Source organism: Aedes albopictus, chromosome 2 (genome assembly GCF_035046485.1).
Source record: "Aedes albopictus strain Foshan chromosome 2, AalbF5, whole genome shotgun sequence".
In the NCBI taxonomy this organism is placed as follows: Eukaryota; Metazoa; Arthropoda; class Insecta; order Diptera; family Culicidae; genus Aedes; species Aedes albopictus.
In genome coordinates, this window is record NC_085137.1 from 197145958 (window position 1) to 197163637 (window position 17680).

The following is a 17680-nucleotide window of genomic DNA, read 5'->3' on the forward strand; positions in this document are numbered from 1 at the left end:
ATTTTGAAGTGAATTTTTTTTAAGCATCGCGATGCAGTTGGCAAGGCTCCGCAGTGCACAATCTAAAAACCTCTATTGACGATGTAACGCAAAGCGCAGTTGGTGTTTTTCTAAAACAGTGACTAAGGCACCCTATACTGAGTTACAAATAGAAGTGCAATTAATGCAGAGTTTGATACCTTCCCAAGTAACTTCTTCACAATGTATTGATCAGAAATATGTTATTTTTGCTGCCAAATTGTTCGTTCCATGGGCCTGTTATATGTATGATATACGAGAGTAAGAATAGTCAATTAATATAAAAAGGTCGATGTAATAACTATAGAGTTACTCAAAAAACACTAAGCTGAGCAGCAGCAACACTCGAAGAAGTACAGAGTATTTAGAAGTTTTGAATTTTGGTCATTACAACCGTAGTTCAGTGTTTCGGTTTGAACTTGTGTGATTAATGTAGGAGCTATAAGGACATTTCTTTCGAAACAAGCTTTCAAACCAAATATAATACAGTTTATGTTTAAATATCGAAATCGCATATTTAATTTCTTCTATATCCGTTGTCTTTTCCACACAAAACAAAATATATAACTCAAAAAAGGAACACTATCATTACACATGCACAACTTCAACGGGCAAGTCACAAACTTACTAGTCATGGAACATTATATTTACACGAAACAAACATGGCAGTGATTTTGTGATGGGTTTTTTCCTTCCAGTTTTCAACCACCCCACATTGAATGAGTCTGATTAGATGAGTATTTGGGATACGGGGGTGTGTGTACAGTACATAGCAGCGCGTAAAGCATGAAGGTTAGCGGAAAGTTGTTAGACACATATTGAAAATGGGCAAAAGAGAATTCAGTTGGTGTCACGAAATGGAGGGGTCCGTGTAAGTTTACTGGTTGAGGTCAGGGATGGTATGGATCACAGGTGCTCAGTTGCAGTACGGGAAGTTCGGGCAGCTGTGCGGAGACACTCCGGCTGGGTACTGGCGCTCGGTGTAGCCTGGCAGGGGAGCAACCTGGGGAGCTCCAGCCGGGGCAGAGTTATCACAGAAGGGGTAGTTGGGGCAGGTGTGTGGGTTCACTCCAGCTGGGTACCTGCGAGGGGGAGAGAGATGTTGATGATGAGTAACTTAAAAGTACGTTTAATTGAGAAGAAGTTGATCACTTTCGAAGATGTGGAACGGCAGAATAAATTCACACATTTAATAAAACAGAACCCTATTTTCGGAAAACCTGTTGCAAATTGAGTACCCTATTATGGAAAAGTGGGAATATTTGTATTTGAGACTTTATTGACATCCTAGAACATGCTGAACACCATGACGTTTGAGGAAACAAAATAATTGGCATTCCAGTTTTTCTAAAAGCTGAATTTGGATATGGGTTACGTTTATATTCATTCATTTAACCTTCGTCAAAATTATCAAAGGGTGTTTTATATTCTGGGATGTTCTAGGTGTTCCAAACTATCCAATAGTGAAGTCTTTCAAGTCTACAAAAATAATAACATCTGTTTTCGCCATAAATAATAGCATTGCAAATCTACTGGGATCCGTGAAGCTCCTCCTCTTCTCTTCTTGGCGTAACGTCCTCACTGGAACAAAGCCTGCTTCTCAGCTTAGTGTTCAATGAGCACTTCCACAGTTTTTAACTGAGAGCTCATGCTGAATACCCGTGCGTTTACCGCCTCGGCTATATGGGATCCGTGAAGCTATTGAAATCTTCAATGGCTTTTATAGACACTATAGGGATATTCCAGATCAGCCAAAACATCTTGGAGTTCAGAACTTCACATCAACATTCGTAACAGTAGCCATACTGAGTAACGATGCATAATCAACCATGAATACTGGACCAATCTGAAGTCCACTGGATATTATTATAAACCTTTGGGACATTCGGAGTCATCCAAACTGTCCTATGCAGAAGTCCTTCAAATCTACAAGAAAAACTTTATGTGTATTCGCCATAAATGAAAGCATTGCATAATCTGCTGGTATCCGTGAAGTTCTTTAAATCTCAAATGTCATTTAGAGACACTAAAGGGATAATCCAGATCGGTCAAACTATCTTGGTGTTCAGAACTTCGGGTCTATATACTCGTAACAGTAGCCATATCTGCTGTACTGAGTATCGATTACGCGGTCACTGGACCAACCTGAAGTCCGCTAGATATTATTATAAATCTTTGGAACACTCAGGGTCGTCCAAACTGTTCTCTCATGAAGTCCTTCAATTATTCAAGAATAATTTATTGTGTTTTCACCATAAATAATAGCATTGCATAATCTGCTGGGATCCGTAAAGCTCTTGAAATCTCAAATGTCATTTAGATACACTATAGGGATATTCCAGGTCAGCCAAACTATCTAAGAGTTCAGAATTTCAAGTCTACACTCGTAGCATCATCCATATCTGATATACTGAGTAGTGTTGATTATACTATCACGGTTATTAGACCATCCTGAAGTCCACTAGATATTATTATAAAAATTTGGGACATCTAGGGTCGGCATAACTGTCCCGAAATTTAACTCTTGACAGTAATAGTAGTTATTCTCACAATGAACTGTAACATTACACATCCTACTGCAATATGTAATCTCCCTAGCATTTCATGTTACTTTTTGACGATTTTGGCTTTTTATCATCAAAAGATTTATTTTTATGTACACTTTCAGAATTACTCTCGATTAGTATACTATGTACAGAAACTCCATAAAAACTACATCAAGTCAATTTGTCCCATGTTCAGTTTTGTCATCATAAGTTGTCCCATGTTCAATTTTGCAGCATAAGCTGTCCCATGTTCATTTATTTTTTTTCTCAAAAGCTATCCCATATTCAATTTATACGCATAAAAAGCTATCCGAGCATCTCTAAACGAATCCTGTACATTCTCCGGAAATCCTGATATCATTTGTAAAATTCAGCATGGGACAGTTTATGCTGCCAAACTTGACATGGGACAGCTTATGAGGAAAATTACAACATGGGACAGCTTATACTGAACATCACATGACATGGGACAGCTTATGCCGCGAAAATCCCAAAAATTGCTAGATTTATCGGCATTACAGTCCCACCAGAGTTTTTCTTTAAAAAATCAAAGTAAATTGAATGTTTATGATACTTCTTTTTCTAACTCTATGCTGATGAATTCACTTTGTGTTTTTATTACACTTTTCCGTAGAGAAAGAAACAAGGCTTGCAGGATAGTGTATACGATTCTGAATATCCCAAAGCTATGTAATCGTCGCTGATTATATTCTGCAAGCTCCTGTTAGTATAATAGATTATGCAACATAACTTTATATAGCCAAAACAGAAACTAAAATGCTGTGGATACTAGACATGATAAATTACATATGAGGGACTCAGTTGCAAGGGGGTTTGAGGATGAGGATTGGGATCTAAACTCAAGAACGATTGAATGTCCTAGGATATCCAAACAAATTTGATGCTGTCTATTGAACTATCAGAAGACATACTTGACATGATATATTACAAATAGTAGCTACCGTTACACCCGTAGACTTTAGGATCTAAACGCAAGGACAGTTTGGATGACCTAGGATATCACGATTATTCTGATATTTTCAATGATACTGGATATGATAGATTACAAATTGTTGCTTTGTATAATGAAAGAAGTTACCGTTACACTCGTAGACTGAAGGATCTAAACTCAAGAACAATTTGGATGACCTCTAGGATATCCCAACTGATCTGACAATGTCTATTAAATTTTCAGAAGACTTACTGGTCATGACAGATTACAAATTGAGGCTCTATATAATGGAAGAAGTTACCGTTACATCCGTAGACTTTAGGATCTAAACACAAGAACAGTTTGGATGACCTAGGATATCCAGATTATTCTGATACTGTATATTGAACTTTCAAAATACTTGCTGGAGAGTTGACAGCCAAAGCTTGCGCTAACCGGACGCGTTTATACCAATCGTCATAAAATGAGTGCAAAACGCGAGAACACATTGGTGGTAGACTTCAGTGTTTTACCTAGAACACCTGAGGTGCCTGCTGTGCATAAATTCATATGTGAGCAACTGAAGTTGGACATTAAACACATCCGAAATGTCCAGCTTCACAATGTACGAAACTGTGTTTGCATCGAAATGGTAGACATGGACATCGCCAGGCATTACCAAGACACTCGCCATTTGCAGCACATCATCAGATGTGGTGAAAATGAATACAAGATCCCCGTGTATGTAGAGGATGGAGCAATCAACGTGCGGGTGCACGATTTACCGCCCAACACGCCTTCTTCTGTGATTGTTGAACATCTTCGGAAATACGGAACTATTCTTTCCATTTCCAGGGAAAGGTGGAAACACTATTTCCCTGGGCTCTATAATGGTGTTAGAGTTGTAAGAATGCAGCTCACTCACCCAATCCCTTCGTATGTGACCATCGCCAATGACGTCACGATGATCACATACCCAAGTCAACCGAAGACGAAGAAACCTCATCCTCGAAATATCAACAACACCATCACACCGCAATCGAACGTAACACAGACCGTTAGGACGACCACCGAAACATACGCTCTCGTGGAAGCCGACTTCCCACCGCTAGATGCTGCACAACGACAACGAGGTACATTGAAAAACAACAACGATAGCCCAAAACGAATGCCTAAAAATGCTGAAGTTAAAATGCCCACACAACCCGATCACGTGAACGCCGACAATAGCGAACCTGAATCAACAGAGAATGAGTCAGACGAAGAACAATTACCAAGCAAGCGACGGCTGTCATCGGATAGGAAAGAGAACACTCCGAAACGTAAAACGCAGAAGCAGAGTTGCCAGAACGACGGATCGGAAGATAGCCCAGATATTGAGGAAACCGATGTAGTGACAGTTGAATCAACCGATTTTTCTCCGATAAAAACAAGGAGTATGAAAAGTAAAGTTTGTAAACAAAAATGAAATTATGTAATGAATCTTAAATTCTAAGAGATGAACCAGCCTCGGGCTGAAAATCTCTATAATAAAGATAGAAAAAAAAAAAAAAAATACTTGCTGGAGATGATAGATTACAAATTGTAGCTTTACTGACCGGGGTTGATCACCGTGAACGATTATTATGCGGTTTTATTGGCAATTATCGGTGAAAAATAACGGAAACAGCTTATTTTGAGTGACGCGTTTCGACCTACTATTCTTCGGTCATCATCAGACGCATTCAGCTGGAATCACCCCTTATATAACTGACGAAGTTGAAGGGGTGATTCCAGCTGAATGCGTCTGATGATGACCGAAGAATAGTAGGTCGAAAATAAGCTGTTTCCGTTATTTTTCACCGATAATTGCCAATAAAACCGCATAAAAATTGTAGCTTTGCATAATGAAAGAAGTTACTGCTACACCCATAGACTTTAGGATCTAAACTCAAGAACAGGATTGGATGACCTAGAATATTCCAATTGATCTGACACTGTCTATTGAATTTTCAGAAGACTTACTGGCCATTACAGATTACAAATTATGGCTTTGTATAGTGAAATAAATTACCGTTACATCCATAGACTTTAGGATCTAAACACAAGGACATTTTGGATAACCTAGGATATCCTGATTATTCTGATACTGTCAATCGAACATTTAAAAGACTTACTGTACATAATAGATTACAAATTGTTGCTTTGTATAATGAAAGAAGTTACCGTTACACTCATAGACTGAAGGATCTAAACTCAAGAACAGTTTGGATGACCTCTAGGATATCCCAACTGATCTAACACTGTCTATTGAATTTTCAGAAGATTTACTGGACATGACAGATTACAAATTGTGGCTTTGTATAATGGAAGAAGTTACCGTTACATTCGTAGACTTTAGAATCTAAACACAAGAACAGTTTGGATGACCTAGGGTATCCCGATAATTCTGATACTGTCAATTCAAAAGACTTACTGGACATGATAGATTACAAATTGTTGCTTTGTATAATGAAATAAGTTACCGTTACACTCGTAGACTGAAGGATCTAAACTCAAGAACAGTTTGGATGAACTCTACCCAAGCAACACAACTAGTTGTATAACAGTTCAGAATTCACTTTTCATACATAACCTGTTGTATTTTTCTTGTATTATTTACTCAAAATCATACGCTTATATAATCAAAACAGCGCAAAAATGGCGGCTTATAAAACATCATACAAGCTTTATAAGATGTATCCCAGTACACTTATATTACCTACCTGATTATTAACTGATGATATTAAAGTCTTGTGGCCGTAGTAATAGCTTGCAAAATGCTTATAAAATACAATCATCTTCAAAACTATATTGAAGGCTAGATTGAAGACAATTCCAATTTAATATTACTCGTAGAAAACTATTAAAGTACACTCTCTAATCTTAGGTTGAAAATAAGCCTTTTGCTGGCCATAGAGCATGCAAAATCCATTTATATTACTTGTAATAATAATAAACCCTGGCATATCAAATGTTGATTATACCCATGCAAATGAAAGAGAGAAATAATAGGAATAATAATAATAATTGAGAATGTGTGCAAACATTTATGCCTTTGCGCATTTCAGCCCAAAAAATATTTCCATGGTCATAAACAATCGTTAACGGGATCAAATAATGATATGGGTCATACTCAGAAAATGTGGTACTATTTAACATGCGCTTCAAGATTTATTGTGAAACATCTAATTTTAGTCACCCAAATTTCAAGCGCCATTGGATTGTTTTAAAAAACGTATCATTAAACAATCAATTTTGTGCAATTTTTTCGAACTAACATGAAGAAACAATATGGCTGTCGTTTTAAAGCTTACACTGCCGTTTCAAAATGTGGCGATAATTGACCTATAATATTATAGTAAACTTTAAAGCTTTTTACTTGATCTTTCTTATTTGAGATTTATTTTCGTTTAACTGAAAAATTCGTTAAACATGTTTGCACTCATTACAATCATCAACAAATCGAGGAAATGTTAATATAAGTATGTAAATCATATATTTTAGGTTTGCATTTTTTTAGCCTGCACTGTTACATGGATCGAGCTAATTCTTCAAATTCTTTGTTTTGGCTTGGAATTAGGTTAAATTTGCGTTTAAACGGTGTCCCGAGATCATTTATATGATACATTATGATAGAAGTTGTAATAACGGTCATAATACGTTTCGATAATATATTTTGAACATACTCATGCTTGTACTCATGGATTAGCTATAACACTGTTTTCCAACATTCATCACAACAGCTAAATAACTCTATTACAACTTTTTTACGCGGGTCTGAAAATATCAAAACGTCAAAACATTGCATTGTGACAGTCCGCTCTGCAGATGGTCTAGAAGTTCGTCGGAGTTTTACGGATTTCATCGGGTTCCCGGTGTACAGTGACCATCCCGTTTTCGGAATAATCCACCATAGCACGGTTCGAGAGTTCACACGTTTAATAACAGTGGAATGTAGACAAAAATTGGAGCAGCTAACCGAAGAAAAAACACATCGCATCGCTCGTGCCGGTGCAGTATAATTCTGTTGGATTTAATCTATCCATTCCATCGGCAATAATTATTGGCAGTGCCATCGAAATTGTGAGCTAGAATTTCAAAGGACAAATTAAGTTGGAGGTAACAAATTCACTGGTGTTATTATAGTGGGTAGCTGTATGGTGATTCTGTTTGTGGCGACAGATTTGATCATGATAGCAGCAAGATACATGAGTAACTTTACTAGGAAAGGGGTTTTTGATGCAAATGTAACCTGGATCGAAACGCGCACGCTAGTTCCCGACAATTATGAGCAGATTACATGTGTTTTATGGAGTTCAACCGCGGATAGATCTGTATTAACTCAGGTGAATCTATCTACTTTGGTCCAGTTCTCTTAATTAACCGCAAAGAGCAGTAATGTCATAATGTAAACATTATTTGTTGACATAATAATTTGGTTAACTTGAGAATTTGACGTTATACAAGTGTTATATATTGTGCGTTGCAATAAAAACACAGTTATGGCGACTACTTTCCAAGGCCTTCAATGATGAACAAAATTTAATCGCAGTGCAAATTCCACGTGCAGTTGCAGCAGTCATCATATCACCCGGCCATGTGACGACCTTTTTTCAAGAACTATCGAAGAGCGCTATGATGGAAAATTTGAAAACAGGTCTGTTTTCTTAGGGTCTGTGTCAATTGGCGAATTAAAATTAATTTTTACTTAAACTTGACAGTTCGATAATTATTTCCTTAGGAGAACTGCCAAGTTTAAGTGTTGAACTGTCAAATTTAAGTAAAAATTAATTTTAATTCACCAATTGACACAGACCCTTAGGTGACTGTCTCGCGCGTATCTCTGACTGCGGGTAAAAGTAGTCGCGAAAGTAGATTTTATTTTGATTCGTATAATAAGTGAACAATTTTAATATTTTATACTTGGTGAAACTGGGGCCATCATTTCGCTGTTTGTCATCAGTCAACATAAATAGAGCTTGATTGTGACACGAGATGTCTTCTCATCCACTTATACAACAGCAATAATACATCTTTTGGGAAAATTATTTTTAAAGATGTTTTCTGTGTTACTTGGGTAGGATATCCCAATTGATCTGACACTGTCTATTGAATTTTCAGAAGACGTACTGAACATGACAGATTACAAATTGTGGCTTTGTATAATGAAAGAACGTGCCGTTACATCCGTAGACTTAAGGATCTGAACACAAGAACAGTTTGGATGACCTAGGATATTCCGATTATTCCGATACTATCTATATATATATAAATGCAGTGGTATACGTGGGACCGCGCATAACTCACGAACGGAACGTCCAATCCAGGTCGTCTTTGTTTTGTTTTGTTAGTTTTCACCCAAGGAAGGTTTATGAGCCAAAAAACATTGAGAAACAGAGTTTATGAAAATTGATTACGTTTTGCGCGGGGGGACTTGGACTTGAAACGTCAAAAACGCAGTAGGCAAGACAAAGTTTGCCGGGTTCAGCTAGTTTATTATACTTTCAAAAGACTTTCTGGATATGATAGATAACAAATCGTAGCTTTGTGTAATGAAAGTAGTTACCGCTACACCCTTAGACTTTAGGATCTAAACTCAAGAACAGTTTGAATGACCTGAGATATCCAGAAAAAATAGTCTGCATTATATTCTACCTTTTTATGCTGTTGAGCACAAAAAGCACAGAAATACGTGAAAAATCCCTATAGGCAAATCTGACGGAAGATAACGATCCCTCCGCATCTGGTGGCAGGAATGGCGACCCTACGAAAAACGTGACTCCGCCAAAAATTGCCATGCGCAGCATAGGCAAAGTGCATTTTTTCACTTTTTCGTGTCGAATTCCGCATCGTAGAGAAACAAGCAATCACTTTTTGGAAAGAAAATTTATTTCTCTATCAGATGCGCTTAGATCCGGTAGGTACATACGAACAATTTATGTGATTAATTTGAGGAGCTCTTGCTATGCCTCCGACGGGCGATCTTCCGGATTTTTTTGTTAGCTGGCCAACCCGATATCTGTCAGCGTGGGCATCAAGAATGAAGATAATGGAAGCCATAGCAAATGGAAAATAGCAACTTCTAGAGCAAAAAAATGAGTAAAATTTGACGACAAAAAATTGTCCTAAAAAGACGATTTTCTCCTTATCTCACCAAGCCCCTCTACAATTGGGGGTAATCTGAATAAGCCTATAATAACGCTTGGAAGAATTCCAGCTTCAAAGGGTTAAATTTGAGCAAAATTTCTTTTTTTCTTGATCTTTTAGCCAAGTTCGGTAGAAAGCAGTTGAGAGCTGATTGAAATTAGGTTATATTAGCACTCCCACCTTAAAATTTGATCGACCCAATTTCCAGCGTCACTGCTGTAAGTTTAAATTTATTTTTTAGAAAATTTTGCAACTTTAGGTTAAATTTGCATATAAACATTTTTGTGAACACATATTTCACCTAAATCATGTTCAAAGTTTCTTTGACTTATCTTTTGAATGAGACCAAGGGTTTTGTAATCGAACGCAAATTGGCGGGTACATGGACCTAAATATGGGGTCTCCAGTTAGCCTAGTGGTTAAGGCTATGGATCGCCAATCCGGAGACGGCGGGTTCAATTCCCGTTCCAGTCGGGAACATTTTCTCGACTCCCTGGGCATAGTGTATCATTGAACTTGCCTCACAATATACAAATTCATGCAATGGTAGGCAAAGAAAGCCCTTCAAGTGCTCATTGAACACTAAGTTGAAGCGTGGCAGGCCGAGTCCTAGTGGGAACGTAGAACCATAAATGAAGAAGAAGAAGAAGAAGGAGGAGATGGGCCTAAACATTGACATGTTTTTGAGGAGGTGACCCCTAATTTTTTATCGAGCGTGTAACTTTCCGATTTTAATTTTGTGTTTCAAATTAAGTACTGATAGTGTATTTTTTCGAAATTCTAACCTCGCATTTTAACCCAAATTTCGATTAAAATAATCGTCAATAATTGCAAAAATTATTTATTGCGACATTTGCACCCATTTAGACTCGACCAAAATTCATTATTATCACAGTCGAATTTCACACACGACTTCGCAGTGGCTAGTGTAAGTCCGGTTGAGTCCGAGTTTGGCCGCTGCTACCAAAACTTCGCTGATTTTGACTTTATTTTTTGTTTTTCCTATTGAAAACCAAAGATATATAAATCAGCCAACTGGTTTGATAGTTATGAATTAACGATAATTACATATTTTTAATTTTTTTATGGTTTTGGTCACCTTAGCGACGAAATGTAGGTGTAATATTTTTCGGCAGACAATAAATACCTAAGTATCACGTCATTATGATATCCACTATATCGTTTGCTGTCGAAAGCCTAATACCATAATACCATACCAGTAATGACCGAACTTCATGTGCTAAAGTGAATGGATCACAAACACTAAGTATTTAGAGCGGGAACAAAATCTGGAAACAAGTCTTCGATTGGAATCCACCATGAAATCCCGTAAAATGCAATAAGAAGCACACACAGTTGGAAAGTTTATCTATGTAGAATTTCGAAGCAGAAACTCACTTCTCTGGTTGTATACTCCAAAATAAGCGATAATTTTGTCCTAACAGATGCCCGAGAAAAGAAGACAAAATAGAGTTCCATAGTGATCAACTTTACCCAAGATTATGGCGATTGGGAGGTTCAGATCGAAGGTCACTTACTTGTCACCACCGGCGGTTGGTGCTGGAGCGGCAGCCAGATGATTGTTAGCAGGGCCGGTGACAGCCGGGAACGAGTTCCAGTGGGGCTGTGGCTGAGCGTTCCACGCTGGGGCAGCTGGCTGTTGGTTCCAGGAATGAGCCGCTGGCTGTGGGTTCCACGAGGGGGCAGCAGGTTGTGGGTTCCAGGAATGGGCAGCCGGCTGAGGATTCCAGGACGGGGCAGCAGGTTGAGCGTTCCATGCTGGAGCCGCTGGCTGGGCGTTCCAGTTCGGGTTCCAGTGGTTGTTAGCATGCGTGGACACTGGGTTTTGGTTGTGCAGGGCGGCGTTGTCGCAGTTCGGGTACGAAGGGCAGGCTTGGGGATTCACTCCAGCTGGGAAACGAGCGGCTTCCTGGTGCTGGGGAGCTGCCACTGCTACGGCAGCTAACGCCAGGACAGCGATCTGTGGCGAGGATGGAAAGACATCTTTGTAAGTTTTGGATCACTTCTCAATGCAGAATATATGTTCGGAATACATGAAGCAACTTTTACGGATTCGTTTAAAGTAAACTACCTTTATTTATTATATTGTATTTTATATTGGAGAGGCAATGTATTACTAAACAGACCACACGTGCTGGTCGATTAATTATCATATTCAACCATGATCTCAGGGTCGAATTTAGAGGGGGGAGGCAGTTCGGGCTCGTTTGAAAGTTGACCATCAATGTTTACTTGTTTTCCTGGTCAGCCTAGATAGCTGTGTGGTGTCGGTAGTGGTTGTCTCAAATGGCTACGGACACTACGGACCGCATGTTCCGGTGGGAAGAGTCCACTAAAAAGGTGACCCATAATTCATGGTGTAATGTGGCTTCATGCTTACCGTGCCAAGGAATGAATGGATAGGGGGTTCAATAAAAACCTTATCACAAACGGAGCCTGGGAGTATTAGGGCGCCCTTCATAGTATTACGCCCTTACCGCACTAACCGGAGCAATGGTGCAATGGACCATGGTGCTATTTCTCCGAGATGATCAGTTGCCCTTCTTGAGTCTCAAATTTGAAGCGAAATACGGTCGGCATTAATAAAATGTTGTCAACTATCATATATTATGACTCAGAGTATGATGTTATGATCTATGAATTCAATCATGATTTTTGATAAACCATAAAATCAGCTTTTGCAATAAGCTGTAGGTGATTGAATCTAGATATGTCGAAATGACATTTTTCAGCACTGGCCACGAACAGGCTATAGGTACTTAAGAATAACGTCAGGTTTGAACATTTCCTTATGGATGCTTTTAAGCAACTTGTTGTATATAGTAGCATCTTTCTGTTAATTTTTGGCAGTGCTGCTATGTTGTTTTCATCATCTGAAGTAGCTCGAATACTAGGGGCGGGACAGCTCTAATATTGATTAGCGGAATTAGGCAGTATTAGAAATATTAATCCCAGAGAGAATCAATTTTTGAACGAAGTAATCCATGATCTGGATTGATTCCAAATGTCAAAATTAGGAAATGCGTGATTTCATTGATCTGATGTTTAATCTGTTTGAATGAATACCGTCAGCAAAATAAATGGAATTCGACTACATATCATTTAATTTTTCGTGTTTCTAACTTCCGTCGCATCGATTCCGGACATATCGCAGGTGGACACGAGCACCAAACTGTGGTGCATTGCAACTACTTCTACGTCTCAAAAGTTTGAACCTATGATCTTTACACAGACAAACCTGTGATCTTTATATCACACAAATCACTCGAACTGATGCATTATCAAGAATCTATCTGCTTATGGTCCACGCGAGAGAGTGGGGGGGGGGGGGGGGCTGGGGGTTGGTCCAGAAAAAGACTACGTAATTTATGGACAGCCTCAACTAGTACAGTCCAACGATCTGGCAATGGTATCCAGGATGAAATCGGCATTGGAGTGCAATATGTCCCCCGTCTGTTAATGCCTATTATTTTCCATTCTGGATTTTAATCGGCTCACGCCGTCTTAGGATTTTTTTTGCGTGAGCTTGATTGGCAAATATTAAACAACGCACTTTCATATGCCCTATGGAAGTTTCACTATGCAGTTTACAATTCAATTTAATTTGTCTCTAATATTTATTCAATACGTGTATCTGCATTTGGAATCACAGTTTTCCAGAGCTAGTACAGTACAGAGGCGTTCCTTTGCGACCAGTATTGAAACCGCAACCAATCATCCACCTTTTTGATTTGTGATTTTCGTTCTACGGCATAAGCTTCCAAAAGTCATCTGCCCGATAGTCTATTTGAAGATCACTCTATTTTCACAGCTAAAATAACCAACAGAAATTAAAATGTTTAATTAAATAGGTAAATTAAAGAAAATCCACAGACAAACCGTGTTTCCTAAGACCTCTCGTTTTCGTGACAGTTGGTTGTTGTATGAGAAGTCATGACATACTACACAAAAAATGTTTTGATGAAGGGTAAAGATTAGGGAACTAATATTTATTAGGCGGTATTAGTGACGGTATAAGGTACTGTCCCGCCCCTAGCTCGAATATTAGTTTTAGAAGTTTCAGTTGGGTGCAATACTTAGGTAGTACAGTTCATAAATAACTTAACATATTCGATGGTGGTTGCGACTGGAATTTAGTACTTTTAGTTGCGACTATATTATTATATGTTACTATTTTATTTTAATCGACGTTTCGGACTTAACTTAGAATAGAATTGCACATAACGTAATTCTGCTAGAGCAAAATTTGTTATGAGTTGTCTGATTGGCATGTCTTCTTAGTCTCCATCAGTGAATCAAAATTCATCCGTCGCGCAACAGTAATGGCAATGTCGCAAGCTGAATTTGTTGCGACAATCCACCCAATGCATCATATGTAGGTTTGTCCCAAGTTAAACAGAATAGGACAAAGATTGTACACCACGAGTTTAGTGATTTTTGAGTCTTCTACTTCTATCTGCTATTGCTAATTTTGAGAAAACTTTCCGTTTTACGATAGATCGAAAAGCTACCGCAGCTGTCAGACTACTGATTTTCACTGAGGTATCATCGATCTACCCTAGCGATGCTTTGGATAGCCTTGGATACAACGCCGATGATCATTCTTTGTTGTTGGTTTTCAGTTCAATCCACCTTTCAAGCATACTTTGATTTGGCCTTCAGTTTCAATGATAGGATGATTTTCATGCCTGCGGAGGACTTTGACAGTTGCGGTAGAACTCGGCGGCTATCGCAGAGTGGAAATTTTTCTAAAAATCCGCATTACCAGTTAAGATAAAGAGTAATCGCCGCGCCTCCTTTGTTGCTTGTTTTCTCCATTTGACCTCCCTTGCACATTGGAACACTCAAATGTTACTTTGCGTATTCAGGCATCCCTGCTCAACAGACTGGGAAACCTGTACTAATTTAGTTGCGACCACATTTCATGGATAACTCGCTTCCATTGGCACTCCAAAAGAGTTTCACAACGACTTCAACACTCTCTATTGTGGTATACCATAACTATTGCTTTAAAAGAAGGAACGCAAGAGGTACCGTAAGCCGGGGTCAAATTGATCTTTTGGGTACTACATTGTAATTGCATACCAGGAACTTCTAAGCGTCACAATGATCTCAAACTTCTAACCTCATCTAGTTCATAGATGTCTAGAGATGAGTTTAGACTTTTATTTGTTTAGAAAAAAGTTAGTTTTGCCTTACTTTTTTTAGGAATTTGCAATGTATTTCTCAATTAGCTTAAATCATTGCTTCTAAACAATCGATTACCACTATGACTTCCCGTATTTTTTGTTTGTTATAATATTTTTGTGGAGCCTTGGTTGGAAAGTTATGAAGCTATTCTAAATATGAATAAGTTAAAAAAAGTTCATTTTTTGACGAAAAAGTCATTTATTGTAACATTGAGAGGAAATTGCCTGCCTTTAGGCGTTAGGGGGAAATTTCAAAATTTAATTTTGCATTTTAAGTGTCAAATTCACTAGTTGTAAGAGATATGACGCGTTATTCTGGTTTAGAAGAGCATAATTAAGTAGATAAGGATTTTTATCTTTTTAACCGATGCTTAATTGTATACTGATAAATTTCGCCCCAAAGTGACATCCTCAATTTTTTGATTTTTGAATTAATTTAACTAAAAGTTTAAACTTGTTCAACAAAATTCTGTCACATGGTTTCATGGAGAACCACTGGATACTGATTTTACAGAAATTCTTTTGGCAATATTTGAATTGTCACCAATGTTATCCGCAAAAGTTGTTTTGAAGTGATCAATTTTACCCCGGATTACGGTACTCCTGAATGGAACTCTGATTTGATGAAGTTAAAAAAAGCTTTGGATAAACCAGTGTTTTTGTATGGTTACGATTCTCTAGCATTCGCTCCGGGTAATGTAACTATAGAACTGATTTAGTGGTCACTACAAATAGCTCTGTTTCCTTCAGACCGCCTTCTCATATTTTTCATAGTGATTTGAGTATTTTAAACATGGACATGAGAGTTAAATTCTTGTGTCTCATTCCAAGAAGAAGAGCATCGACGGAGTGACATTAACCTTCTGAGCAAAATCACTCCCAACGTATGTACTTCACATTTTTATTCCGGGATTCTTTTAATGAATGGCTGTGTATGACTAGACTAGACTAGACTAGAAGAATTTGAGTATTTTAAACATGTTTAAAATAAATACTCTTTTGTAGTTTTCTATTGGGCATTTTCATTGTGTTATTTTTTGATGGGAAAATTTATATTCTTTATTTCAATTGATGAAATTTATTACAATTTAGACTCTTTTTACTGCCCAAATATACTGCTCCCACTCGCATAACAGTCCCATTTGACTTTTCATCACTTTTGAGTTAACGTTATGAATAGTCATCATTTTTGATGTACTTCTAAAAACAACAATAAAAATTACGAATTTTTATGTCAATGTGTGAAAAAAATACCAAGTTATGAGCGTCCCATATCAAAAGTACCCGCATAACAGTCCCATCATGGATTTTTGTGTTACGTAACACAGAACTGAACAACTTTGTAGTGATTGTAATATTTTTTACAGTTATATATTCATCTGCAATACAATCTGTAAAAGTTTCGAGATGATCGAAATATTTTTCAAATTTTGGCGATTTTTCAAAGTTTTATATGAAAACAAGTTTTCAAACTTCAAATGCCGTTTTCTCAATTCCTACTTTTTGCAAATGGGACTGTTATGCGAGTGAGGGCAGTATAAATCTGTAATAGTGAATAGTGAATGCACTTTTTATTCTGTTTATGGAATTTTTGTTTTTCAATAAATATTGCTTGCACTTCTATTTTAACATTGGCAATGTTGGTTTTTGTGGGAAATAATTACTTTGTTATATTTCGTTAATATAAATATAAGCCTCTGTCTGAATTTTGGCTGACGCATTAATAGGTGCAAACCCATAGCACTATGAAATTGCTCTTAATATAAGCCCTTATTAGTTTTGGAATGAATTACACTCATATTTTTTGTTTAAAAACGACCAAATTTCAATTGCGGTATGCACTCAGCTACAATCAAACTGTTTCTTCTGCAAAGTTTTGCAAATAATAAAATAACAGTTTCCTTTACAGCTTACTTGATTGCCTACATGTGCTGTTTTTCAAATAGTTACCCTTATTATCAATAAGTAGTGAAATGGATAAGTTATTTTCCATATTTTTAAAACATAACAAAAAAAAAAGATGCACAGAAGTTTATGCACTTGCAATTATTAAAGCACTCAATAAATATAGTAATTTGATTCGTCAATGATAACTTAAAAGGTTTATTTTTTTTACACATTCACAAATGCAAATTTATAAAAATTTCGACGCTTTTCATGGTATTTGAAACATTTTGAACTCTTCAGGAGTAAAAACTGTTCCCACAGCCTATTCAGTAAACACCAGCAACGGTATCCGCACATCTTCTCATCACTAAATTCATCACATAGAGTCCATATGTTCAATCCTTCCCAATCTTCCGGATCATCACCAGTGCCTTCAGTGGCATCACTGTTCACCTCCTCCTTACCATTTTCGAGTACATGTTTGCGGGTTTCTTCGTATAGTTCACTTAAACTTTTGCTTAAATCCCTTCAATCGGACTTCGGTGTTACCGGAACGATTTTTGTCGCTTAACACTAAACTTCCAATTGAGTACCGAACACTGATCTTTCGAGGATCAATTCTTGTCTTTTTATAGTAACACCACACCCAGCGTGGCTGCGCGCTCTCGCGCCACCGACAACGGCGACGTTCCTATATTCTAACATGACCCGGACGACGACGACGACGACGACGGTGTAGGATACTCTCTCACCCTCAGCACCTCGCGTGTGCGCGGCTAGTTCGCGGCGCGCGTTCGGCTATCTAGGGGGTGTATGTGGTGTACTCGAGTGAAAGAGAACGGCGCGACGAGCTGCAGGATTTGCTGCACTATTTTGCTCCTTGGACATCGATCGGTTGGACTGCGATTCCAAGCCCCACG

General features: G+C 37.9%; 1 protein-coding gene across 1 annotated transcript; it reads right to left on the reverse strand.

Annotated features, from left to right (window-relative positions):
• Positions 1-507: 507 nt before the first annotated feature.
• LOC109429411 (circumsporozoite protein) lies at positions 508-17379 on the reverse strand. Its single transcript, XM_062850961.1, has 3 exons — positions 17225-17379; positions 11202-11644; positions 508-1100 (listed from the first exon to the last, which is right to left on the reverse strand). The coding sequence occupies exons 1-3, from the start codon at positions 17237-17239 to the stop codon at positions 935-937; spliced, it is 624 nt and encodes a 207-aa protein (XP_062706945.1). The 5' UTR covers positions 17240-17379; the 3' UTR covers positions 508-934.
• Between the last annotated feature and the right edge of the window lie 301 nt (positions 17380-17680).